Raw genomic sequence first — 27,926 nt, 5'->3', positions numbered from 1 at the left:
GATGACCGGCAGAATCCGAGACCAGAGGAAGGAGGCAGTGGAGGAGGATTGGAAAAAATTTAAAGTATATCTTAAGAACTGTTGTAAAATTTCGGACTGTTAAGATGTCAAGGGGTAAGAAACAGAGAATTACAGCTGTAATCGTTTAAGTTGAGAAAACCCAAAAAAGTTAAATGAAAAAATTGACTGAAGGGTTGCTAAAAAATTGCAAAACAAGGATGCAGTGAAGGGGAGGTATGGGGAAGTCACATTTTATTTATTTCTCTGTGTTTTTTCTTTTCTTTTATTGTTTTCTGTTTTCTGTTTTGGAAATTAATAAAAATTATCTTAAAAAAAAATACTTGATCATTTCCCTTATTACCTGACTGCTTCTGTGCCAGCCTTTTGCCAAACTGGTACCCTTCAGATTGGCAAAGGCTGCTCCATGTCAATCTGACACAAACATCAATGCTTAATTATGACCCTATTCACTTGCCAGAGGAGAGATAATCCATCTGTTATCCTGGCTCTCCAGCAGATGACATCATTGGACATCATCAGGAACAAGTCAGCAGTAAATTACCCCAAGCCAGTTGGCGTTAACTCTTTATTAACAAAAACAGAAGCTGCACAGGAGTGTCAGGCCTAATGAGCGCAACACTCATCTCTGGCAGGTCTTGCCCCCATGAAGCAGTTGCTGAGACTGAAGGTACCCACCGCGTTACAGCTGCCTAAGCCATCTCCTCTCCAGGGTCGTCCCTCTACCCCCATAATCTGAGACTGTGCCTGCGTGAAGCTAACTTCTCCTCCACCCTCTTCATGCCTCTCCTGGTTCTGGGAGACCAATGGGGTGGGGAAGACTCCCTGGTTTCTTCACCAGCCAGACTCATCTCTGCCACTTTGCATCTGGCCTCTCCTGCTTCAGCTTCTGCCTCTGATTCTGGTCCTCTCTCTGCCACAGACTCTCCCAGCTCACTAAGCCCTTCAGCTGCTCTTCCCAAGTCTTCTCTCTCTGAGCCATAATCCTTCATACCCTCCAACATTTCTCCAATGAAAATAGGGACGTCCCATTCCATAATGATAATTTTTCTATTTATACCTCACACATCTTACTAGGTTGCCCCAGCCACTCTGGACAGCTTCCAACATATAATAATAATAATAATAATAATAATAATAATAATAATAATAATTAAAAAAACATTAAACAATTTTTAAAAACCTTCCCTATACAGGATTGCCTTCAGACAGCTCGGGGGTTGAATAACTCTGTACCTTCCAACATTTCTTCAATGGAAATAGGGACATCCTAAGGAAAAGTGGGACATTCTGGGATCAAATCAGAAACTGGGATGGCTTCTCTAAATCAGGGATGTCCCTGGAAAATAGGGAAATTTGGAGGGTCTGATCCTTTAGGGGTTCCTCAGCCGGTTCCTCCCACCACTCCTCTGTGTCTAACCAGTCCATGACATTGGTACTTTGGGGGGGGGGGGGAGCGAGATCCTGGAGCTGTGTTAACCTGCATTTCCCTTTCACTATGCCTGTTTGTCCACCGAGAGTAGTGAATGCTGGAGTGTGCTATTTCTCGACGCTGGAGCATTGTGAGACCTTTGGTACAAGGGGCAGGCAGAACATGGCTGTGGCCAGATGTACCTCCAGGATGAGCTTCAGTTACCAGCCTTTCAAGTGAAACTTGAACCTGCTCTCTGGTGGTTCATACAGTAAAAGATGGCTGGCAACAGCATGAACGGATGGATGTGTTTTTGAAAGAGAGATCTGATCACAGCATGCTCCATTTGGCTAACGCAACAGAGGAAGTAAATGCACCATCTGTGTCATATTAAATAACACGCCCGCACATCAACAATTAGCAATATTTTGCCTTATTTCGATTTGACAAATGTCAGTAATAAGCCCACTGAGCCCAGTCTTCCCTCCTCTGACAATATATTATTTTAAAAATTCAAGTAGGTTTCAAGGACAGTCCGGTTCTACTGGAATAATTTTTTTTACTGTGATGGGTAGTATAGAGTGGGTAGGCTTTCACCCCTCCCTTTGGGCGCATCTATTAGCATCAGGAATGAATAGGTACATGGGTGGGAATTTTCCAAGCAATAAGCCCCCACATCCAAAAACTGGTTGAGAAAAGGAAAGCCTGAAGTTCCCAGCCCAGACTCCATCAGGGACTAATGTCAAGGGAAGACAGAAAAGGTAATCCATATTAGTTTACAGCAGAGAGGGGTAAACAAGATGATAAATTGCTGGCAAGAATTGACAATGATGCAAATGGGAGCGGGAGGCGTGAGGGAGTCCAAGGATGTTATGAAAAGATGTTATGATATTTGTTATACTGTTCTTTATTTTTGCATTTATGTTTAAAAACCCAAATAAAATATATTTAAAAAAAAAAAAAACATTTGCCCTCCCTGCCCCTCCACCCCGGCAGATGTTATTGGACTCCAATTTGCATCATGCAAGTAAGTTGGTTTGAAAGTTTTGTATGAGGGACCCCACCATCATGCACATGATCCATATAGTTTGCCACTATACAGCATTTATTTATTTCCATAAAATGTATACACCACTTGATTGTAGAAAACCCTCTCAAATTGGTTTACGGAGAGAATAAAACAATAAACTTATCAGTAAAAGGTAAAGGTAAAGGGACCCCTGACCGTTAAGTCCAGTCGTGGACGACTTTGGGGTTGTGGCGCTCATCACGCTTTATTGGCTGAGGGAGCCGGCGTACAGCTTCCGGGTCATGTGACCAGCACGACTAAGCCGCTTCTGGCGAACCAGAGCAGCGCACAGAAATGCTGTTTACCTTCCTGCCGGAGCGGTACCTATTTATCTACTTGCACTTTGACGTGCTTTCGAACTGCTAGGTTGGCAGGAAACTTATCAGTAAAAATAGTTAAAAACAACTATTTAGACTATTCAAAAAAATCAGCAATAAACCAAGAATAAAACACACAACAGCATTCTGCGTATCTGGGTAGGCTTGTCTAAACAAAAATGTTTTTTAGAAGGCGCCAAAAGATTATAGTGAAGGCACCTGCCTGATACCAATAAGTAGGGAGTTCGAAAGTGTAGGTGCTGCCACGCTAAAAGTTTGGTTCATTTCAAATGATATCCGTGTTTGCAACATATGCAGTTTATGGATCAGCACAGCAGAGTGGAGACTTTGCTAGGAGTCTGCAAAGTTGCTTATTCCATATTGTTATGTTTGTTATCACTAGTAATACCAAGCATTGTGGAAAAAGCACTCAAAGCATGTCACATTTCTTATCTCAGCCAGATCCTCCACCTGCAGGGAAGAAATGTATTATGAGCCTCATATTACAGACAGAACAGCAGAGGATTGAGGCTACCCACTGATTTATGCCTAAATTGAGATTTTAAAGAGTTACTCTGAGCTCATGCTCTTAACCAATGCACTACACCAACTCTTGAGTCTTTATTTAGCTAAACAGCTGCATTATTCATCTGGAACTTGGGAGTGGGCCTTTTTAATATATATGCTGCTTTAATCAACCAAGAATAGTACCTACAAGTTTAAATAGTTGTTCTTCAATGCAGACACTCCTTGGTCACTGCTGCTTTGTTGAGAAAGGCAGCAATTTAAATGCAAGTACTGTATACCTCGCCAGCTGCAGCTTCGTCACGCTGGCCACGTGACCCGGAAGTGTCTTCGGACGGCGCCAGCTCACGGCCTATATAGCGAGATGAGCACGCAACCCTAGAGTCGGACACGACTGGCCCGTATGGGCAGGGGTACCTTTACCTTTACCTTTACTGTGCACCTCTCGAAAATAGCTACTAATGACTTCTATCAGCATTATACTACTGTACTGTATACCAGCAGCTGGGAAGCAACAGTGAAATCTCATTCATGTTTACTCAGAAGAAAGTCCCACTAGTTTCTATTGAGCTTACTCCCAGGTAAGTGGATACAGGATTGGAGCCTTAATGGTTTTGGTCACTTTCACAATGACCAGTGCTAACCAAACATTAAAAAACACCCCAGTTGACTCAGTTTTCCACTTTTATCCACGCAGCCCCTAGAAATTATGTTACAGTACACGCTGAACTCGTGTCAACATGTTTACCTAATGTATTGGGTATCAGGCCTGATGTTTGCTCTATTTATAGCAGCCTTGTTATTGAAGTGAAAGTCATAAACAGAGCTTTCACATTTAAAACAAAAAAATATTTGAAGGTAGGAGGAAAAAGTGAAAAGAAAAAATCACAATCAGCATTTATTTCTCTAAAGCAAGTTTGTACTTTGCACTTTGTATGGTTCCTATCCATTCTGAAAGACACTCAAATGTCCCACAAGAGAGCACCAGAGTTTCATTATGTTATATCAACCTATTCTTTTAGGGATCAGATCCAACAAACATTTTAGAGCTCCTCCCTGATGTTCTTTATCCACACTAGCCACTGAACCTAACAGCAGGTGTAGATAAAAATATGTTAGATAAAAACGCCCCATTCCCACACTACATTCCTGCCACATTCCCACATTTATTATCTTTACCCCCCCCCCCGTAAGAGACACACAGCTGGCTGTCCATGAAACACACAATACTTTTTAAAAAGGCCTTTTAAAGTCCTTCTGCCAATCAAACATTTCCTCCTATTTCAAACAACGACGTATTTGTCAAAGGTCTGCTACCCATTTCTAGAGGTGCAGCAAAGTTTATGGATGGTCCTTGAGTAGAGATATTGTGCTGGAAAGAGGTGATTACATTTCTTAGCCATCACAGCTCAGAGGAAAATTAATTGAAATGTCACTTGCATTTTTGTAACATCGAGGCAAACTGCCTTGCAGCAAGGGATTGTTTTCTTCAGGGTTTCAGATATTCCAGACACTTGCCAATACAACCAAGGATCCTTCTAGGGGGTGAGCACAATTTTAATTAAAGCAAAGCAGTTTCCAAGGAGGTGGAGGGAAGTAGAAAACATTGCAGTCTAAATCAGAGCTATCATGCTCAAATGGCTTACTGGGCCAAGCTGCTCACCGGGTACATCCACAAGGCTCTACAATCATCATTTTGCACCAAACTCCTCTGTGCTCGTTGTGATGAGGAAAGGCACCAGCAATGTGACTGCTGCCAAACTATACCTTGCTTACCCAAATCCTTTCACCCACAAAACTGTCAGCCTCCCTCACCGGAGCCTCACCTACGCCCCTCAGCTGAACTCCTCTTCAACTGAGCCACCTTCTCACAAGCCACTGCTGGACCTCCTCTCACATGCCAGAGGCCACTAGCACTTTCAACTGCGTCCAAAAAGTGTCAAGAGATGGCAATTTATCTACATACCTTGAGGTTTGCATTGCTAATTTAAATGGAATAGAGGAGACATATCTAGACATAAGCCGGGACACAAGTGGCGCTGTGGGTTAAGCCACAGAGTCTAGGGCTTGCCGATCAGAAGGTAGGCGGTTCGAATCCCCGCGATGAGGTGAGCTCCCGTTGCTCGGTCCCTGCTCCTGCCAACCTAGCAGTTCGAAAGCACGTCAAAGTGCAAGTAGATAAATAGGTACCACTCTGGCGGGAAGGTAAACAGCGTTTCCGTGTGCTGCTCTGGTTCACCAGAAGCGGTTTAGTCATGCTGGCCACATGACCCGGAAGTTGTACGCCGGCTCCCTCGACCAATAAAGCGAGATGAGTGCCGCAACCCCAGAGTCGGCCACGACTGGACCTAATGGTCAGGGGTCCCTTTACCTTTATCTGGACATAAGAAAGTGCCCAAAAGGAATCAGACCATTGGCTCCCTCTAGCTCACACTGACAGGCAGCAGCTCTCTAGGGGAAGACTGAAGACATTTCCAGAACACCTGGAGATGATGGGCATTGCACCTATATGCAAAGCAGGTGCTGCTCAACTGAGCTATAACCTTTCTCCCAGGTATGGAGGTATAGTAATCAGCGGTATAGTGGGAGAGGAATGCAAGGGAGCGCAGTTCTGAAACTTATTTGATTATACCTAGTCCCTTTAAAAAAAATAAAAATATTTAGGAGTACTCTCATTTTGAGTCAAGAAAATCACCATTTCAAATCGGGAAAAATAAATACAGTAAATGGACAAGAGTACAAAGATTCGCAAAATGTTTAGGGGTATGCGTACCCCTGTGTCCCCCCAGAAAAAAGCACTGATTATACCTCAGCTCAATATTTATGCCTGAGAAGCAAGTTCCATCCAGTTCAGTGGGACTTAAAGCTTTGTACAAGTGCGTAAAGTTGCAGTCCTGCACCACAAGCCTATCTATGCATGCTTACTTGGCTGTTATTAGGGGTATGTGCATAGCAAGAAAAAGTAAATCCAAGGTTTTGAACACCACAAACAGACTATGTGGTGCAAGAACTGGGTGTCACTGCTAAAAAATTTTCAAGATGAACATTATTATGCAGCCTACTCCTTAAGAACTGGAATATTTGCAATACAATTTTGTTTTCCACAAATGCACAAAGTTATTTATACTTTCCTGTCCTAGTTTGGATTCCACCTTGCACAGGGATTCCCTCCTCCCCTTCTGGTTTGTACAATTATAGCTTGCTGTGAAATGTGAATTGGGAAAATTCTGGTTTTCACTCACTAGGAATAAATTGCCTCTAAAGCATAAAACTAGAAACCATGGTTTGAATGTGGTTTGCAAAGCATGGTTTGGAAACAATCTTGGTTAGTCCTCATTATAGTTTCCCAATTTGAATGCCACAGCAAACTATGGTTACACAAACCGGGAAAGGGAAGGGGAGGGGATCCCTGTCTGAGAGGGGATGAGACAGTGCCTGAGCCAACGAAATGTTCCCAGTCAGGAACCGTGTAGTCTGAACTGAGTATTTGTCTTGTTTTCTTCCACTGGAAATGCAATATAAATTGAGTACTTGTTTCTGTAAATAGTTTTTTGTGCTTAACTTTGCATACATACAGATTTTCTCCCTCTGACTGTGAAGTTTTCACATATTCTGTTTTAAGTGCAATTCTGATACCTATACCTTAGTACCACAGCTGGCACAAAGCGGATTGTTTCCATACCAATTCTTCAAGAAATCACAACAATAAGCAATAAGCGGTGGAGTAATGATGGAAAAAGCAACCTGTAATTTAAATAACATAAGGTCTGCAATATGAAAATATGTACTAATTAGGTATTAGTTAAATTAGGAATGAAGCAGCGCTACTGAAACAAACCAAAGGCTTGCCTAATCCATAGTAGGCAAACAGAAGTCTACATACCCTCCAACATTTCTCCAATGAAAGCAGGGACATCCTATTCCATAATAATTATAATTTTGTTATTTATACCCTGCCTATCTGACTGGGTTGCCCCAGCCACTCTGGGTGGCTTCCAACATACAAAAGCATAATAAAACATTAAACATTTTTTAAAAAACTTTTCTATACAAGGCTGCCTTCAGATGTCTTCCCAAGATTGTATAGTTACTTATCTCTTTGGCTCATGGGTCACATAACTCCATAACCTCCAACATATTTCCAAAGAAAATAGGGACATCCTACCATACCCTACAATATTTCTTTGATAATAGGGGTGTTCTGAGGAGAAGCAGGACATTTTGGTATCAAATCAGAAACTGGGACAACTTCTGCAAATCCAGGACCATCCCTGGAAAAAAGGGAGACTTGGCCGGTCTGAGTCTATGGAATGAGAAACCCATGAGAATGAAATGAGCCCTCTGGAGGGGGTCTTCTAGCAACTCTCAAGGATATGACCACTATCAGTTGGGAAATGAAATAAGGCCACCACTGCCACTGCTCCAAAGATAGTGTTTTCTATTGATTGGGATTGGGAGACTCTTTGAGAACAAGGACATATAGAAATTTCTAAATTCTACCACTTAAAAAAAAGCTGCCTGACAAGAACCTTTTAGCTTTCAGATTGCTAATGGCAGTTGAGTCCATAGAGAGGGGGCAAAGGACCAAAATTAATCTGAAGCAGGCAGATTGTTTAAGTCCATTAGTTACATCTGTGGCTCAGAGCAGCTGGAAAATGGATTGTTAAGATGCCAGAAGAAAACAGCCCTCCCTCCAAAAAAGGAACTTGGAGGAGAAGGAGTGAACATGAATTGGCCTGCTCAGTTTACAGTAAGCATCCTGGGAGGGAAGAGTATGATTGGAGAGGGATTTGCTGTTAGGTTCAAAGCTCCTTCCCTCCACTTCAAAACAAATAATCCTGTCTCCAGAACTAGCCCTCTTAAAGCATTCCCTAGACGAGTTAACAAAACACAAGGCATTGTGGTGATGGTAACTATGCTTTTCACTGTTCTAAAACATGCATCTTAAAAAAGCAGAGACATCACCTTGCCAACAAAGGTCCGTATAGTTAAAGCTATGGTTTTCCCAGTAGTGATGTATGGAAGTGAGAGCTGGACCATAAAGAAGGCTGATCGCCGAAGAATTGTTGCTTTTGAATTATGGTGCTGGAGGAGACTCTTGAGAGTCCCATGGACTGCAAGAAGATCAAACCTCTCCATTCTGAAGGAAATCAGCCCTGAGTGCTCACTGGAAGGACAGATCCTGAAGCTGAGGCTCCAATACTTTGGCCACCTCATGAGAAGAGAAGACTCCCTGGAAAAGACCCTGATGTTGGGAAAGATGGAGGGCAGAAGGAGAAGGGGACAACAGAGGACGAGATGGTTGGACAGTGTTCTTGAAGCTACCAGCATGAGTTTGACTAAACTGTGGGAGGCAGTGGAAGACAGGAGTGCCTGGCTTGCTCTGGTCCATGGGGTCACGAAGAGTCAGACACAACTAAATGACTAAACAACAACAACAACAAAACATGCAGGGAGCCTCTAGAGGGGGAGGAGGGGGAGGAGGTGTGGTGTAGTGGTTAGAGTGTTGGATTTCACCCTGGGAGACCAGGGTTCAAATCCCCATCCAGCCATGAAACTCACTGAGTGGCCTTGGGCCTGCCGCTGCCTCTCAGCCTAACCTCACAGGGTTGTTATGAGGAAGGGGAGAACCTCATACGCCACAATAAATAAAAATAATACAATATATGAGGAAGGGGAGAACCTCATACGCCACCTCAAGCTCCTTGGAGAAAATGGTGGGATATAAATGAAATCAACAATAAATAAAAATAATACAAGATTAGGAGGCTACCCTCTTCACAACTCGTGGAGGTGATCAGCGGTACTGTGAGCGGGTGGAGCCTCCCACAGTTATCTCACTATAAAATGCTCACATTTGGGGCTGGCAACCCTCTAATAAATATACAGTTCAGCAGGCAATGACCTCAGAGCGCAGGGAGAGGAAATTGTGTCCTCCATCCCTCTCCCCTAAGGTCTGAATAGCGCTGCAAGGCTCTCTTTCCAGGCTGACTGGGGCCATGAGAAATAAACCCTTCTTTCAGAGTGGGGATGCCCAGCAACATTTTGCTGCAGTTCCCACTTTTTCAGTATGAGAACGAGTGCCAGTATCTCTTGCCATTGAGTTTAGCAAGGCTTTTATGCATTGTAAGATGCAAGGCTTGATGCTCTTTTGCTTACTCTCGAATCTCTTTTCAAGTAACAGAATACCCCAGAGCAAAAGAGGAAAGTAGATCAGCTCCGAAAGCCAACTATTGTGATATGTTAATTTTTAGAAGTTTATTGATACTGACACTGTCATTAGATATTTCAGTGACGTGGAGAGAACTGTGAGTTGACGAAGGCAATGTTCTTGGGTTACAGGGAAGCAAAATATTCTGCCACAGATCTCAAAACATAACCCAAAGGATGAATGAAAGAAAAGAGTCTACAAAATTATATAAAAGTTCCAGTTCCTGTATCTCATTTTCAGCCATGAAGTACACTTAATAATTTGTCTATTTGCAGTTAATGAAATACAGTTATCTCTAAATTCTGCACTATGTCCACACCGTGCCTAAGCAACACCTCTGGTAAAGTCTGAAAACCTAAGAAAACCCAAATATACGCGATAGACTGTTAAGGATAAAATTCAAATTTGAATAGGAATGGTGATTTAACACTATAATCTCTGGAGAGGAGAAAGCCTGGATTATTGGTCCAGAGGGCATCTTCTAACTATGCCTGCCTGCTTACCTAGCTACCATATTCTGTATTTTCTTCAAGTAGTCCAATGAAATGTAGATTAGTCTCTCCCCAGCCTGCTTTATCCTCATGACAACCCTGTGAGGTAGGCTAGGCTGAGAGACTATATCCGGCTCAAGATTCACCCAGTGAGCTTCATGGCCAAATGGATACTGACCCTCAGTCATATGCCAACTATACTATACTACACTGTGCTGTCTTTGCAATTTCTCAATAGTTGCATTAATATACACTCTGAGCTGAGTCCAGGGATCCCGGCATGCAGCACCAGGGGGCATGCTTGCTGCTACATGCCAGGTTTTTCTAGCCAGTCAGCACTCCTGGGTAGCTCTCTCTTCCCTCAACCCTGCCATCCAAACAATTGAGTGATGCTGTCACAGCTAAAAGCACCAAACAAACTGACAAGCTGTAATCCAGCAATGAGAAATCTGCACAGATTTGGGTGATGTTTGCTTTTTACTTTTTTTCTTTCTGTAAAGAACCCATTTCAATAAGTGCTTTCCATATTGCACATTATTCCTGGACTGGGATAAATACAGTGGTATCTCGGGTTAAGAACTTAATTCGTTCCGGAGGTCCATTCTTAACCTGAAACTGTTCTTAACCTGAGGTACCACTTTAGCTAATGGGGCCTCCTGCTGCCGCCATCGCACAATTTCTGTTCTCATCCTGAAGCAAAGTTCTTAACCCGAGGTACTATTTCTGGGTTAGCAGAGTCTGTAACCTGAAGCGTCTGTAACCTGAAGCATATGTAACCTGAAGTGTCTGTAACCCAAGATACCACTGTACACAGGATTTTTCTGTATCTAAACACACATCAGCCAGCATATTTTCTGAAAATAAATCATTTTCATGAAAGTGAAAAGCCTGTCTGACAGTGTAGAAAAAAAGGGAAGGGGGAGAAGCACCCTACTCTTTCATACCTGCAATAAACAAGGACTGATATTATACATATTGAATTTGAATTTGTTTTGCTAAATCATGGAAGAAGAACAAAAAGCCAAGGAAAAAGTAATTATGATTAATACCTTTCTTTCGTCAGATAGGTTGTATTACAAAATTATAACGTGCATTCATTTGGCTAATGTGTATGGTCACAAGTAATACAAACATCTGACAGGTAAATTATCCATTTCCAACTATGAGCGTAATGTTATAAATGGTTTTGGTACTGACTTTCATTATTATTATTTTGTACTTGAGTTTAGTGGTACGTGAGCTGCGTTTGTAATAATATTTATAATGTGTGCTTTTTGGGTGGTGGTGCGGAAATCATTTGCAGGAAAGTTAAAAACTTGCCTGATGCTGAGAAAAAACAGTAGCCCAACAGTGCAACCCCAATATATAACTTCTTCTGAGTTCAGTGGGTGCCCCTCCCAGGTAAAGGATTGCAACTTACATGTTTCATGGTATTGTCAAAACAAGAAAGGGCTATACACATGCAAATTAAATAAAAAAAGGATAGGTAAGTAAAAAAGAAAAAAAGTTGTGTTATGCGAATGTTTCCACACACAAAAATGTGCTTCCTACAGGATAAGATGGAATTAAAAACCAACAAAGTAGACTGGAAAACTATCACCAATAAGCGTCTCAACAAATACCCATTAATGACACATTTTGCTATTTGGGTTCCCACCCGCATCCTAAAGAATGGCTGTAGTGCATTTTCTTTTGTTTTCTTTCACTTGCAGAACACAGGTAAAGAAAGGAATATTACTGTCCAACGTGAAAGTGCATAGTGCAATCCTAATCATGTCCTATAGGATTCCATGGGGCTTACTCCCAAGTAAGTGGAATTAGGACTTATGCACTTACTTGGAAGTAAGACACATTGCTTTCCTCAGGATAACTGTAACCAGTGCTTTTTTTTTAATTAAAAAAATGTTTAGGGGTACTCTCATTTTGACTCAAGAAAATCACCATTTTATAGTTCAAATTGGGAAAAATAAATACAGTAAATGGACAAAAATATAAAGATTCACAATCTTCAGGGGTATGCGTACCCCCAGAAAAAAAGCACTGACTGTAACCTGACAAATTCAAAATCAATCCCAGTCTCAGAAGCACCAAATTCAGTTGCTACTAAACAGCATTTGACACAGATCACTGAATAAGCAAATTCAGCAATTTGCCAGCTTCTATTTAAATGCGTTTGTTTTTTTGCTTTGAAATGTTCATGCAGGTCTTCCCCATTCTAAATTGTTAATTCAAGTGCGATACACTTATGTCAGAGTAATCTCCTAAACTTTTAATCTGCTCGTTTAGAAGGCTAGCATTCAAAGGCTAGCATGCAAAAGACGTACCGAGTGAAATGCTTACTATGAGTGCAACTGAAATTTGATCAGAAATCCCCATTTCGCTACGCGCTGCGGGCCTGAGACAAAACTATAGATAGACGGGACTGTCAACAACATCAACCCACAGCAGGCAAGTTCAGATACCTGTACGACTTCAAGAAAAGAAACTTCTTCTTCTTGTTCCTTGGAGGGGCAGCTATTCCCAGTGGTTCCCAGACAAAGGCCATTTACAGGCTGCAAACAATCCCCGGCTAATGTGCAGAGAGACCCGGCCACAGAGCTGGAGGTGCGTCACACTAATGAGAAAATTACTTGTAGCTCTCTGACGAAATGCCTTTCCTTGGGCTGTGCTTTCGGCAGTGCTGAGAGCATGCACAAGGTAGAAAGGATAACCAGGATTTCCTGCAGCGTGACACTTGCCCTGAGCAAGAACACTGGCTGCATTCAGGGACCTTATCTCATTACTGAAGGGAGAAACTCTCCTAGTAAAGCTGTTTATAAATATAGCACCGATTAGGAGGGAGCAAGTGGCGTGTTGCTGAGAAGTTACACAGAGCGCAGGAGCAAAGCACCGATGTAGTTAACAGTCCCTTTGTTCCTCACTATACACTTACATGGCCCCTGTTTTCCTTCAATAACATATGAATGTGTTCAGGGTGAAATCAAGCAAAGGCGAAAAACATGCAGTGAGTATCCAGTTGGCATCTAGGCAAATATTGTTAGTATTTATTCATTACATTAAAAGAAAACCCCACACTTCCTCCAAGAAAGCAGGATGGTATGTATGGTCCCTCTCCCCATTTTATCTTTACAACAACCTTGTGAGGGAGGGGGGGTCAGTTTGAGAGATAACAACTGGCCTAAGGTCACCATGCATCAAACTTCGTGGCTGAATGGTGATATGAACCCCATTCTCCCAAGCCTAACACTCTAATTCAGGGTTTCCCAAACTTGGGTTGCTAGCTGTTTTAGGACTACAACTCCCATCATCCCTAGCTAGCAGGACAAGCGGTCAAGGATGATGGGAATTGTAGTCCAAAAACAGCTGGAGGACCCAAGTTTGGGAAACAGTGCTGTCTAATTCAGCCTCTCTCAACCTTGGGTCCTTAGATGTTGTTGAACTACAACTCCCATCAATCCTAACCAGCATGGCCAGTGGTCAGGGATGATAGGAGCGGTAATTCAAGAACAGCTGGGCACCCAAGGCCGAGAAAGCCGTCTTTAATGTCTACCCACAGTGGCTCTCATTCAATAAAATTAACTCAAGCTTGCTCACATGACAGTCATTCATTACCAAGAAACCCATTCCTTCTTTCCCTGCATATGATGCAAAGTGCACAACTCTCCCGTCTGCCTGCCTGATGCTTCTCTTTAAAAGATGCATGGAAGGATTGAGGACTAGCCGCAGCTCAGTGGCAAAGTGCTCGCTTTGCACACAGAAGGTTTCAGGTTCAATCCTCGGCCTCTCCAGGTAGGGTAGAGACTGTCCTGTCTGAAACCCTGGAGAGCTGCTGCCAGTCAGTGTCTTCTTCTTCTTCTTCTTCTTCTTCTTCTTCTTCTTCTTCTTCTTCTTCTTTGGCGATCACTCGGAGCCAAGTAAGATTGTCTTCCATAAACACGGTTTTAATAATGAGTCCATAAGTGACTGTGGAGGCCAATTCTGGACCCACACGTCCTTCCACAGTGGGGTCATTGGTTTCCGGGCGGGAGTTGATCACGGTGTGGATTTGCCAAGCGTGCCTTCCTCTTAGCACGTTTCTCCCTTGCATCCTGAGTTCGAGTGTCTTCAAAGCCCATGACATCTTTGGTAAAAGCTGTTCTCCAACTGGAGCGCTCGCAGGCCAGTGTTTCCCGGTTGTCAGTGTTTATACTACATTATTTTAGATTTGCCTTGAGACAGTCTTTATACCTCTTTTGTTGACCACCAGCATTACACTTTCCATTTTTAAGTTCGGAATAGAGTAGTTGATTTGGAAGACATCCACACAACATGACAAGTCCAACGAAGTTGATGTTGAAGAATCATTGCTTCTTCCAGTGATCTTTGCTTCTTCCAGTACTAAGCCCGACCAAGGATCTGACTCAGAATGGCAGCTTCCTATGTGAGTGTACACCTCTCCTCAAAATATTATTTTGTATGGCCAACGGAGCTGCTTCACACCATCAGCCCAATGGCCCCCACCACAGGTAAATGATTTTTAGTTGGTAAACATAGGAACCAACTGCTTCTCTCTCCACCTTAATTCTGGCTCCCCTCTCCATTTTCAAAGAGGCATTCGTTTTACATAAGGAAGCAGCTCCTGTTCCTATGGGGCATAATGATTTGTGAGGCATCAGCCATTCCAGAGAGTGTCTCCGACATGTAGATTATTTTCAGCCCTTTTGGCAGCTTTTTCATCCAGAACCCTTTGTGCCTTTCTCTGATTACAGTGAATGACTTTGACAACTCCACCCAGCTTACTGCAAAGCTAGATACAAGAAACACTCTCCTTTTGCAAGTGATGGGGCTCTGGGATGCTTAAACCCAGTTCTTAAAGGCCCAGAGCGCATTTTCAGACACAAGTCATGGTGGGTTGGAATCAGACTGAAAGTAGGCGTGTGTGCCATGTATAAAACGTCCTTCATTCAAATTGTAGCAAAACAGTGAATTAGAGGGACAGAGCTAAATAAGGAACTGATGTTATAGTCATTTGCCTTTTATTATTATTATTTAAAAAGTGTCGCAGAGTAGGCCATTAAAAGTAATTGCACTTTGAGGATTAAAATTTAGAAGTCCAAAATTGGCAACCAATTTTGAAAGGAGAAAGGCCATAGCTCAGCAGCAGAACACATGTTTGGCATGCAAAAGATTCCAAGTTTAATCCCTCGTTAAATCGATACCTGTCATGTCTAGTTAAAAGAACCAGGCAGAAGGGGATGGGAAAGATCCCTGTCTGAGACCCTGAAAAGCCACTGACGCTGGGTGACAGCATCAAAGGGACTCAGCGGATCGGCACTGACATCGAGGCACCTTCAGTTGCGCTAGGGAGTTCCTAGCGGGGGGACGCCATGCAGCTGGTCTCTGTAGGAGTCACTGTCAGGAAGTCCTGCTTGCAAATGAAGATTCCACTGGGAGCTCAATTTACGCTCCTGATTGTTCCATGCCCTTACCTGCCCAACACCTGAGGTCACATGTGATGCCAGACATGGACCAAGTGGGCGTGGTTTGAGGAAAACAGCCTTGTGAGCCACTGAGATTTTCACGTTTGAAGTTTTACTGTAGCTTTATAATTTGTTGGAAGTCGCCCAGAGTGGCTGGGGCAACCCAGTCAGATGGGCGGGGTATAAACAGTATTGTTGTCATCATCATCGTCATCATCATCAGTATACCTGAAGGAGTGTCTCCACCCCCATTCTTTAGCCCTGACACTGAGGTCCAGCTCTGAGGGCCTTCTGGTGGTTCCCTCACTGCGAGAAGTGAAGCTGCTGGGAACCATCGGCAGAGGGCCTTCTCAGTAGTGGTGCCCACCCTGTGGAATGCCCTCCCTTCAGATGTCAAGGAAATAAACAACTATCTGACTTGAAGAAGCCATCTGAAGGCAACCCTGTTTAGGAAAGTTTTTAATGCTTGATGTTTTATTGTGTTTTAATATTCTGTTGGGAAACCCAGCCAGATGGGTGGGGTATGTGTGAATGTACAGTGGAACCTCGGGTTAAGAACTTAATTCATTCCGGAGGTCCGTTCTTAACCTGAAACTGTTCTTAACCTGAAGCACCACTTTAGCTAATGGGGCCTCCGGCTGCCGCCGCGCCACCAGAGCACGATTTCTGTTCTCATCCTGAAGCAAAGTTCTTAACCTGAGGTACTATGTTTGGGTTAGCGGAGTCTGTAACCTGAAGCATCTGTAACCTGAAGCATATGTAACCTGAGGTACCACTGTATGTATGTATGTATGTATGTACGTACGTATGTATGTATAAATAAATAAATAAATAAATAAATACTACTGCTACTACTACTACTACTACCATCATCCCTATTTTCATTGGAGAAATGTTGGAGGGTATGGGCCTGGAGATTGGAGGTTTCACTACCCCTGATCTAGAGGGAAGCAAACTCCACACGTTTCCATATTTGAATGCAGCTACAATTACCACTTGAAATATTCAATGACACACAACAAACAGGCCAGTTTAAATGGGCCACAGCCCTAGTCATGGAACTGAGTCTCCTGAACTCTGAGTCTCCTGAAGTCTGACCAGACCACACCTTCAAGATGGAAAACTGCTGGAGGAATACGCTTCCTCTTAAAACAGGTCTTAAACCCTTGTTCTCCTCAGCATACCTGCCTTTTGTTCTGTGGTAAATCATGCACTGCCAATAATGAGCTTCTCCTTGAGTAACGCATCTCCACACACCAGAGCTAGGCACCTGGAATTTGCAGGTGGAGCAAGGTGATTCCTTTTCTTCTTTTGAATAAAACTCAATTGTATTTTAAGTCGTTATATAACATTTCGCTGCTGCACAGGTGCTAAACAATGGTGCTTCTAATTTCAGAGAAATCTTTTTGTTTTCTAGAGACACTATTTACCTCCCAAGTCTCACAATATTAATTTCACTAATTTACATATTATCATAAAACTAAACAGAATGAATACCAAACCAATATGAACAAAAGATTTTGCATTCAAGCCACAGTGGCTATATAATTACTATGTCAGCTATCACAACACCAATTTGCAATATATATTTGTTTTCAAAATTAATTTAGCAAGCCTCGCTAAACAATGCAAACCTTGAAAGCATCAAACAAAGTTAATTTCATTTTTTTATACCACGGCAACTGTTTCCCTTCCTGTTCCAACGTGTGCTTAAATCAATTAGCACAACAAATCTCAATGTGGTGGAAGGAAAATAAAAACCTATTACCATTAAGATTATGGCCAAATAAATGTAAACGCTTTGTCTGGAATTATTTTATTTATTTATTTATTTATTTAAGAGTATTTATCAATTGGTTAATATTTTGAAAATGGTGCACATATTTTTTTTAAAAAATATATCATTAAAATTCAGTCTAAAAACATTAAAACAGGCATATAAAGGATACCAAAGAGTTAAAACACAAAGTAAGGGGTTCACACACATAAAATAGTCAATTCTTTTGGATGAAGGAAAGCCTGATGAAATCAAAGACAGTATGCAAAAAAAGATGCACCAAGTGAACTGCTTTGGAGTGCAACTGAAATTTGATATGAAATCCCCCATTTCACTACGTGCTACAGGCCTGAGATGTAACTTTGCAAGATGTCTGAAGCCCAGGTTCAAACAACATGCAAAGACAAATCATGGCTTAGCTCAGTGCAGTACAGTAGCAAAATGAGCCTACAAGTTCACATGAGGCCATGACAGTCTTGCTTTGCATGATATGCATACCCGGCCAGCAAGTGGTGCAAAGCCACCCGGTGAGCTTCTTGGTTGAGTGGAAATTTAAACCTGAGTCTCCCAATTCCTACTCTAACCACTACAAAACACTGGCCTTCGCGTATACCCAAGACATACACATCTCCCCGCAAACCCATGAAGACATGCAGCTGGAATGGCCGATCTACACACAGAGTCTCACAACAACTTCATAAACAAGCTTTATCGCTGTTGCTCACTCCTGATGGTTGACAATGTTTGCTTCACGTGACATTAGCAGGCAAGCAGCATCTTTTGGCAAATGTGAGAAAGAGGGCACAACTGCTGCTCTGCATCCTATTAATGGCTCCTCAAGACGAAGCTGTTTTTTCCTCTCTGTTTTTAGCTGATAGCGATCATCCAAGGACAATCCGCATCTCAAAAAACACAGAGGAAGCCTAATTTTAGTTCAGATGGAATAGAAGAGCCTTAGCAAATGATGAGCAGGCACCTTGACGTGTTTCAGGATAAAACTTTCAAAGTGGTCTTGGTCTAAGAGGGTAAGCTACAGGACAGCAAATATTTCCTGTAACACTTTCTCTGTTGTTTTCCAGGAGGCTTCAAATACAAAAGCAGAATCGCTCTGCAACAGATTTCCTCCAGTGTGCCCTTCTAAGATGGTTTGGAGTACAACACCGATCAGTCTCAAGCAGCATGACCACTGCAGTCCAAAAGATTGTGAGGGCACTAGGCTGGGGAAGGCTGTTCTGAACTCATAAAAGCTACATCCATAAAATTGTTCCAAGGATTATTACAGGTTGCACACAGCTGGCCTCAGCTTGGCTCATGGGACTGATTCTCTGATGTGTAACATGTAGAGAAATTGAAAGAAACTTAAATTGACAGATTTGTCCATCCCTTCGCTAGGCAATTAAGGGAGTTCCTGTCTGATAATAGAGGTAGGAGATAGACTGAAATGTTATATACTGAAGTTCTCACCCTGGGCCAGCAGAGGGATACTGTAGATAGTTCAGATCCACATATGCAAATAAGGAATTGAAAGTGACGTTCAGTGATTGGATAGTTACAGAAAATGGTTACTGTTGCATTCTAGTGGAGCTCTATATAACCAGGCTGGCTGAACCCTTCAGTTCAGTTCTGTTCTGGCCTGTGAATAAACAAGAGCTGTTTAAAGAATCGCTGTGTCATCTGATATGTTCACCCACAACTTAACATGAAATAGATGTGAGCTATCCATTTCAGCCAAGAAAAACTGGAGCTGCTTTGCCATCAAATGCTGAAGTATCGTGATCAAAAAATGTAAAACAGGAGGGATTTCAAAGCAGTCTCTTTAAGAACCACCAGAACTCACCTTCTTCCACCTCCTGAGATCTAGTTTACTAATTCTGATTGAACAAACCAGGATGGGCCAAGATCATTAAGTACAAATGGTGGATCTCACAAATCCAGGAATCTAGCCCACCTTCTTAGGCGGGACAAACTGAAAATTATCCATCAAGGATTGAGTAGAGGAAGCCCAAGTAACCACAAGGACTAATTCTAAAACACACACACACATCTGAGAGATTTTTATCCAAATAGTTCATTACTTTGCATACATCCTAATGCCCAATATCACCCTCTAAGCATTCAAGATATGTAGACTTAGTCACATAGAAAATGGAGCAGAATATACTGTCCTACCTGTTTGTTGCAACCAATGAAATAAATGTTTTTGAACTTACCTGAAAAGAAAAAGAAGTTTGTTATTGTTTTAGAACCAAAAACAGTTGTTCTACAGCGCATAACAGAGCAGACTGCTGATGCAGTTTAGTCAGCAGATTATAAACTGAGATCTCATCAGACAGCAGGGCCACTTAATCACTGTGTACATCAAAACAATTTTCCCCCAAATCAACCAATCAGCTACAGCTAAAAATATAAAGAATTCCATTTGTATGGTTTACTCATTAGCTGGGACTGATGCATGCTAACCTGATGAAATCAGTAAGTATCTCACACAGACCAAATGCATAAAGTATAAATGAATATTAACAAGTCCACTTTGTAATATAAATATCTATCTAAATGAACTTATTTTTATCACATTTGCTGATGCCACAAATTCCAAGAAAGGCAACCATATTTAATTATTCAGATATCAGCAACCCTCTTGTTACTGTGAAATGGCATAAAACAAAATTCAATACATTAAAAATCTGTCCAGATCCCGTAACAAAATGAACACCAGTGAAGGCCAAAAACTAATCAAACCAGAATATAGCACTTTTGAAATAAGCTTTAGCCCACCCTTTGCCCAGCCTCCCTGGGGAGGGAGTAATCTAACTAGAGTAGAGCCATTGAGAATGACCCCCTGCATCCCTTTGTGGTCTGAAGGCAGGACAGGTTTCAACCTGCTGCATGGAAGACAAGTTGGCAATCTCTAACCTTTTAAATGTTTTACTTGTTTTCATGTATTATTTACCACTTTCAAAGCAGAAAAACAATTTATGTATATTACAAACATCCATCTAAGAGTCCATCTAGTGTTTTTAGGATCAAAACGGGCACCATGAATGGTGTTTAGAAGACATCAGGGCTGCGATTAGAAAATGAAAAATAAAACATCGAGATATTCCGCTAAGACCCATCGTTCAGCCCGGACACTGAGGTCCAGCACCGAGGGCCTTCTGGCAGTTCCCTCACTGTGAGAAGCAAAGTTACAGGGAACCAGGCAGAGGGCCTTCTTGGTAGTGGCACCTGCCCTGTGGAACGCCCTCCCACCAGATGTCAAAGAAATAAACAACTATATGACATTCAGAAGACATATGAAGGCAGCCCTGTTTAGGGAAGCTTTTAATGTCTGATGTTTTATTGTATTTTTTAATATTTTGTTGGAAGCCGCCCAGAGTGGCTGGGGAAACCCAGCCAGATGGGTGGGATATAAATAATAAATTATCAGGATGACGGTGAGGATGATGCAAAGTCAGATCACTGATCCACCCAATCCAGCAACACCTATACAGCTTTCCAGGGTTTTCCATTCACAGCCCTACCTGAGGATGCCAGGGACTGAACATGAGACCTTTTGAAGGTGCCCTTCCCCTGTACATGAGTTTGAAGAAGATACAAAAGGGAATATTAGCCTGGAGAACAGATGAGTGTAACAAAGGGATACTTTTTGGTAATGGACTATGATAGGGATAGCCAACAAGGTTCTCTCCATACCTCGTTGGACCCCATTTCCCACCATCCCTGTGCACTGGTAATGCTGGCTGAGGCCGAGGGTAGCTGGGGGTTCAACAACATCTGCTGAGCACCACACTGGCTACCCTGTACTGGTATTAGGGAGATCTGGGTTGAAACCGCCACTAAGCCATGGAGAGTGTTGGGTGGCCTTGAGCCAGTCACTCTCACCCAGCCTAATGCATCTCGCATGGTTGTTGTGAAGGGTAAAAGGGTGGGGTGGAGAAGCCCATATGCTGGTTCCATTAAAGGAAAGGTAAAGAAATAAACAAATGGCACAGGAGTACCTCCCCCAAAATCAAATTATGTGTACAGTATTCAAAATCTCATTGCGAGAAACAACCAATCTGAAATTCAAATACTGCAGTACTTGTATCCTTCATTATGCAGCAGATCCATCTACAGTGGTACCTCAGGTTAAGTACTTAATTCATTCCGGAGGTCTGTTCTTAACCTGAAACTGTTCTTAACCTGAAGCACCACTTTAGCTAATGGGGCCTCCTGCTGCTGCTCATCCTGAAGCAAAGTTCTTAACCCAAGGTACTATTTCTGGGTTAGCAGAGTCTGTAACCTGAAGCAAATGTAACCTGAAGCATCTGTAACCCGAGGTACCACTGTATACCTTTCTTACATGTTACACCTAAATTGAGCCTCTGCAATTTTGAAGGGAATTCCACTGGGTTCAGGTAGAGGCTGTAGATGAATTCCATTATCCTGGTGGAAAAACTGGAACTGAATGTGTGCTGTACATTTTTCTACAACACATCCGGGGTTAGGTTTGCTGTGCAGCAGACGGCTGTCTTAACCACTAGATGTCTCTCTCTCTCTTGTGCAATGCGTTTCGTCTCGGGCGTAGAAATGAATGGAGATTCAATAGCTAAGCAAATTCCACGCAACCTGTAACAATCTGTGCGACCCACCAAGAAAGTGCTGCAATGGGTGAGCCTTGTGCCACATTCTGATAATCTCCCATCTATTTTTTCTTCCTTTTTTTGGTATTTTTATTTAGATTTTCCATCATACAATTTAATAAAAAAAGAAAAATAATACATAACAGAAAAGAAACATTAAAGGATTATACATTAAATCATTATACAATATCCAAAAAAGCAAAAGAAAAACATAAACAAAATAAAATAAACCCACCACCCTGTTTAATTTCCCTCCACCGCTACTCATCTTCTCTAGAAGAAATTTTACCCTTATCATTGAATTCTGATTGTTTTTATTTTCTCTATATACATACATATGCCACTGATAATTTATTGTTTTGATGCATTTACATTCTTAATCTAAGCATATTAGCATGTCTTTTTTAGAGCAATATTTTGACATATAATCATCCAAGCATTGACATTCATTTTTTAGTTTTTGATTTGTCTGCTGTCGTATGGATGCTGTTAATTTAGCCAATTTTAAATATTCATTTAATTTGAGAATCCATTCCTCCTTGGTAGGGAGTTCTTTAGCTTCCCATTTAGATGCTATTACTATCCTAGCCACGGTGGTCGCATATAAGAAAATACTTTTATTCGATTTCGGTATTTATTTTTCTAAAATGCCCAGTAGGTAAGCCTCTGGTTTTTTCATTAATGGGATTTTAAGCATTTTTTTTTTCAACTCCTCATGTATTTCTCCCCAGAAGTACTTAATTGGGGTGCAACTCCACCAAATATGAATTGTTGTACCAGCTTCCTTGTTGCATTTCCAACAAAGGTTGGATTTCAGTTTATAGATTTTTGCTAATTTGACTGGTGTTAAATACCACCTGTAGAACATTTTGATGAAATTTTCTCTTATTGTACTACAGGCAGTAAATCTTATATCTTCCTGCCAAAGTTTCTCCCATTGCTCTAATATTGTGTGGCTGAAGTCTCACACCCATTTAATCATTGTCTCTTTCACTTCCTTGTCAATCATATCCAAATCTAGCAAAAGGTTATACATTTTAGATAGTAAATGTGAAAAAATGCATTCAAAACTATGTACTTCAATATTAACTCCAGTGCCGTTTTCAAAAAATAAAATGTGCAGATTAAGGCAGAACAGTCGTGTGGATGTATGCATGCAAAACTGATGTGAAATGGAGCATCTTGAACATTCCCTAAGGATATAGAGGAAGAGGTGGTCCTTCACATACTTTCGACCCAGAGCACTTAGCAAGATCAGTAACTTAACTTGAGCCTAGAATCCAAGCAGTTACCAGTGCAGCTTTCAAGCATTTGTGGTCTATGATCCCCAGAATGAACTCCAGTTAGAATCCTAACTACCGTATTCTGGACCAGCTGCAGTTCTCAAATGCTTCTCAAAAACAGACCTACACAGAGCATGTCACAGCAATCTAACGTCAAGTATGACACTACTCAATACTACATGGTCTTGCAACAAAAATACTGAACCCAGCAGCAGGGAAGATTTTGTGGATTTGGGTACTAGCGAAGCATAAGATAAGGCTGTAACACATGCTAGTTCCTTAAAATAAGGGATTCTTTTCAGTTGGGATTCATTCATTCTTTTTCTTTCCTTCTCGATACATGTAAAAACACATTTGTTTGTTTGTAAAATCAGAATGGGGAAATAGTAATTTTTTTGAAATGAAACAAGAGTTTTTCTTGAGTTTGCCCATATCTGCAATTGTTACATCATGCCCAACAGGAAACAACCATTTGCACACTTTTATATAACTGTTGCATAGCTGGCATTACTATGTTCCCAGCCCAAAGAAATATTAATGATTAACTCTTGTGAAAGCAACCTGATAGAAAGGCATTGACTGATATGATATACCAGGCAACTTTTACCTAAGGAAGAGTTCAGCCGTCAACTCTCATTCAGTGATGGGCATTTGTTATTTAGAGAAAAGGGGCTGGAAGTAGGAATAGATAGATTCTTGCAGCACTGGCTTCTCAAATGACTTTTAAAACCTATCCACTGCATCACTGGTCCATATGATATGCTCTAAGAAGAGCTCAGCTGGATCAGACCAAAGGTCCTTCCAATTCAGCATCCCTATTCCCCCAATGGTGAAACAGATGTCTCTGGGAAACCCACAGAAAGGACTTACTCTGACTAGCAATGACTCTTCAAGGTCCCAAACCAAAGGTCTTCCTATTGAGATGTCAGGGATTAAATTTAGGACTTTTAACATGAACAAAATATACACTTCGCCATTGAGATGCAACTACCTAGCAGTGCATAGTCTTCCATGCCCCTTCCTCAAGCAGACACCCCTGGCCTGTGAACCAGTGGCCTCAGCAGGAAGTAACAGCAAGGCAGGTACTGTGTAGGCTAGGACTGGGGGACCTTGAGCCCTCCAGAGGTTGTGGGACAGCATCAGCATCCAAATAATGTGCTGTACCACTGAGCCATGGACCGTCCCTGGACAGTAAGAGCTGTACTAGTCTCATTCCTGTTTTCAAGATCTGTGCTGCAGTTGAGCAATGATGACCAAGAGGCAAGCTTGCAGGCCTGGTGGCTCCCCAGCCCATGTCAGGCCCCTGGTACACGCCTGCTGCCACATGCAGGATTTGGACAGAAAGAATAATCAGGCATAATGCACCACAGCCAGAAACCAAAAGCCATGGTCTTGGTTGCAATGCAGTTCATTTAAAGCAAAAGGGAATACTGTGCACAAGAGGCTAATTTCTAGTTATAAGTCAGTGGTAGCCAACATCTGCCTTCCGTATGCTGCTGGGTTACAACATCCATAATCCTTGGCCATGGGCCATGCTGGTTGGGGCTGATGGGAGTTTGAGTCTAGTAACATCTGGGGGGCATCCTATTGGCTACCCCTGACTTAAGGGCTCCAAGTGATTGATTTGAGAGCCATTTCTACCCATCACATACTGCATGTTCTTGCTAGATAAACAAATCTGTAACCCCTTGGGTGGGAATTCAGGAGGGTGATGTAGCTGCTTCCTTGGTTATTGCCTCCACAAAAATAAGAAGTGACTTTTGGTTTTCTCCTATGATTATTCAGTGGAATCTATTGTGTTTCTGAAATATCCTGATTAGTTACATGTTACCTGGAACATCTTGTGTCAACTGAGCCATTTTCATGCAGTCTGCCTGAGCCAAACTACACATAGTATGATCCTTTTACATGATAGCAGGGCTTTTTAGGGGGAACTCACAGGAACTCAGTTCTGGCACCTCTCAAGTTGCCATTCTAAGAGAACAAGGGAGGTGTTCATGGTGAGTTCTGGAACCTTTTTCTAGAAAAATAGCTCTGCATAATAGGTTCCCCACCCACCCACAGAGAAGCTGAGTGCATTAACAAATTACCAATGGTAGGTGAGCAGCTGTGTAATTCTTGCCCTGCCAGACATCTGTCTGCTGTTGTGTCATGCCACCCATGGGGGGTAAAGATATGGGTTCCAGCATGTTTTCCAACAGGGAAAATCAGGTGGGGTGGCAGCTTACAAGCAAGTAAATGAATGTAAGGATGTCTGTCCTTCACTCAGTAGTCTAGATTCCTGTGAGTGATATTCCTTTTAAAAAAAAATGTATGAAAGAATCGCACACTCTGTGTAATATGCAGGGGGCCCAAAGTCTCATAACCACAGCTGGGAATTTTTAGGTGACGGTAAGTCATTTTAAACTGAAACTACACTGTTCAGTTCCTCATACAGTTGCCTTATTTAATCTTATAAATTAGAGAAGATTAATGTAAATTAAGTAGTGTTTTAATCAGTTATTAAATGCTTCTGAGAGGTGTTTAAGAAGGCTTAAGGGGTGGTGCCTAGTAGCTTAAATGTAGATACTTTTTAAGAAGCCTGGATATACTTGATGAGTCCTTTCAAGACTGTCCTTTGAGCTGATCTCCAGTGCAACATCATTGAACCCTTTCCCATGTATTTTCAAAATTGTTAATTAGGCCCAGTCACTTTCTCCCACAGAATAAAAGGGCTGGAAGTCTGGGAATGGAAGAACATTGTGCTTGGATGGTCCCCAAAAGCAACAGACAGGCCCCTGTGAGAAATAGGACATTTAATTTGACAGACCACTGCTCTGATCCAGCAGTGCTTGTCTTATGTTCTTAAGAAAAGAAGAAGAACGAAAAAGGAAAGTTAAAGGACCCCTGGGTGGTTAAGTCCAGTCAAAGGCAACTATGGGGTGCAGCGCTCATCTCACTTTCAGGCCGAGGGAACCAGCGTTTGTCCACAGATAGCTTTCCGGGTCATGTGGTCAGCATGACTAAACCACTTCTGGCACAACAGAACACAGTGACGTAAGCCAGAGCAAACAGAAATGCCGTTTACCTTCCCATCGCAGTGGTACCTATTTATCTACTTGCCCTGGTATGATTTCGAACTGCTAGGTTTGGCAGAAACTGGGACAGAGCAACGGGAGCTCACCCCATCACACGGATTCGAACTGCCGACCTTCCGATTGGCAAGCCCAAGAGGCTCAGTGGTTTAGACCACCGACGTCCCTGTTCTTATGTAAGATGTTGGAAAAGAGGGTGATGTACAATTTAGAACAGAGAGAGAAACCTAGGCATTGGGCCACTTGCAAAACCACTTGCCCTTTGCCTTCCCAGATGCTTCCATTGTTGGCAGGCAGGAGAAACAGAACAGTAGCTTGGTTTTTGGGTCCTCTGAACCTGAGATCTCAGAGGGTAAGCTTCTTGAGATGCTTTGTGCAAAGACCCCAGAATCCTCTCCAAGAGCAAAAGGAAACAGGGGCATGAAACATGAGTCTCTGGAGTTTATAGACCATGGCCTACTTTGGTGTTGTTGTTGTTTTGTGTGTGTGTGTGTGTGTGTGTGTGTGACTATGCAAATTTTGGCCACTTTGCTCCTCCCTGCTAGTAAATGAAAGAAACAAATGACAATCCCTGGCTTGGTGTTTTCTTTGAGCTAGGGATTGTGGTTTGTTCCACTCAGAACAAACCATAATCTGTAGTTGAGGTTTGACATAACGTTAACCCAAGGAGGGTGGTTTGTTTCTCCCACATGCTAGCCAGGAGAAGCAAAGTGGCCCAGATCAGTGTGTTTACAGTAAGTAAACCATTAACTAAATCAGTGGAGGATGGATGACCATGTGCCATGGATGCTTTAGCTGAGATTCCTGCATTGCAGGGAGTTGTACTAGATGACCCTGGGGGTCCCTTCTAACTACAGTGGTACCTCGGGTTAAGGACTTAATTCGTTCTGGAGGTCCGTTCTTAACCTGAAACTGTTCTTAACCTGAAGCACCACTTTAGCTAATGGGGCCTCCTGCTGCCACTGCGCCGCCAGAGCACAATTTCTGTTCTCATCCTGAAGCAAAGTTCTTAACCTGGGGTACTATTTCTGGGTTAGCGGAGTCTGTAACCTGAAGCGTCTGTAACCCGAGGTACCACTGTATATGATTCTATGATATTTCCCCTGGACAGGCAAGGAACAGCCCTTCTCCTCGTCCCAAAACGTCACTCCCAGGCATAAATTTCCTGTTTTTTGTTGATTTGCCTCATAACTGTAATACTATCTAAACACTGGAGGTTTTGTGTTTAATAATGGTGATGTAATAAGCACACAATTGCATTGCTTATCTTGTGGCCAACATCTGTTGCACTGTGGCTGGTTCTTAATATTTACTTTTTGCAAGTTATTTGTTGGTTAATTCTTAAGATCCAATAACCTTCGCTAATGGTTATTTGTCCTAGCTTCTATTGAGAATTAATGAGATGTTAAGGAGATAGACAAGGCTATTCTGTGCTTGCCATTCATGTATCTTGTAATTTATCAAGGCTTTGCTCGATTTCAGGTAGTAAGGGGCAAGGCTGGCTAAAACAGCAGGCTTCTTCCTAGTAATTTATTAACATTGCCTACAATTCATACCTGAAGGCTAGGTTAGTTTAGAAAGTGCATGGTGGGTATTTGGTGGTTAAGTCCAGGATGGAAAATAAAAAGTACAAAAATAGGATCAAATTAGGTAGAATTGGCTCGCTGCC

The 27,926-nt window shown here is 42.2% G+C and overlaps 1 protein-coding gene across 8 annotated transcripts in view; it reads right to left on the bottom strand.

The window, feature by feature from the left end:
• Positions 1-27,926, bottom strand: part of PDE4D (phosphodiesterase 4D) — a 627,484-nt gene that overhangs the window by 164,591 nt on the left and 434,967 nt on the right. The window contains exon 1 of one of the 8 annotated variants that reach the window (XM_081880738.1): positions 12,505-12,651. The exons of the other annotated variants lie outside the window; for them this stretch is intronic. Coding sequence (XP_081736864.1) covers positions 12,505-12,587 — 83 coding nt within the window. The 5' untranslated portion in view covers positions 12,588-12,651. Of the gene's footprint in view, positions 1-12,504; positions 12,652-27,926 lie in introns of those variants that run through there. 8 annotated transcript variants of the gene reach the window in all.

Source organism: Podarcis erhardii (assembly GCF_964252035.2).
Source record: "Podarcis erhardii genome assembly, chromosome: 11".
Lineage (NCBI taxonomy): Eukaryota > Metazoa > Chordata > Lepidosauria > Squamata > Lacertidae > Podarcis > Podarcis erhardii.
The sequence above is the reverse complement of the archived record's forward strand: the minus strand, read 5'-3'. Positions and strand labels throughout refer to the sequence as shown.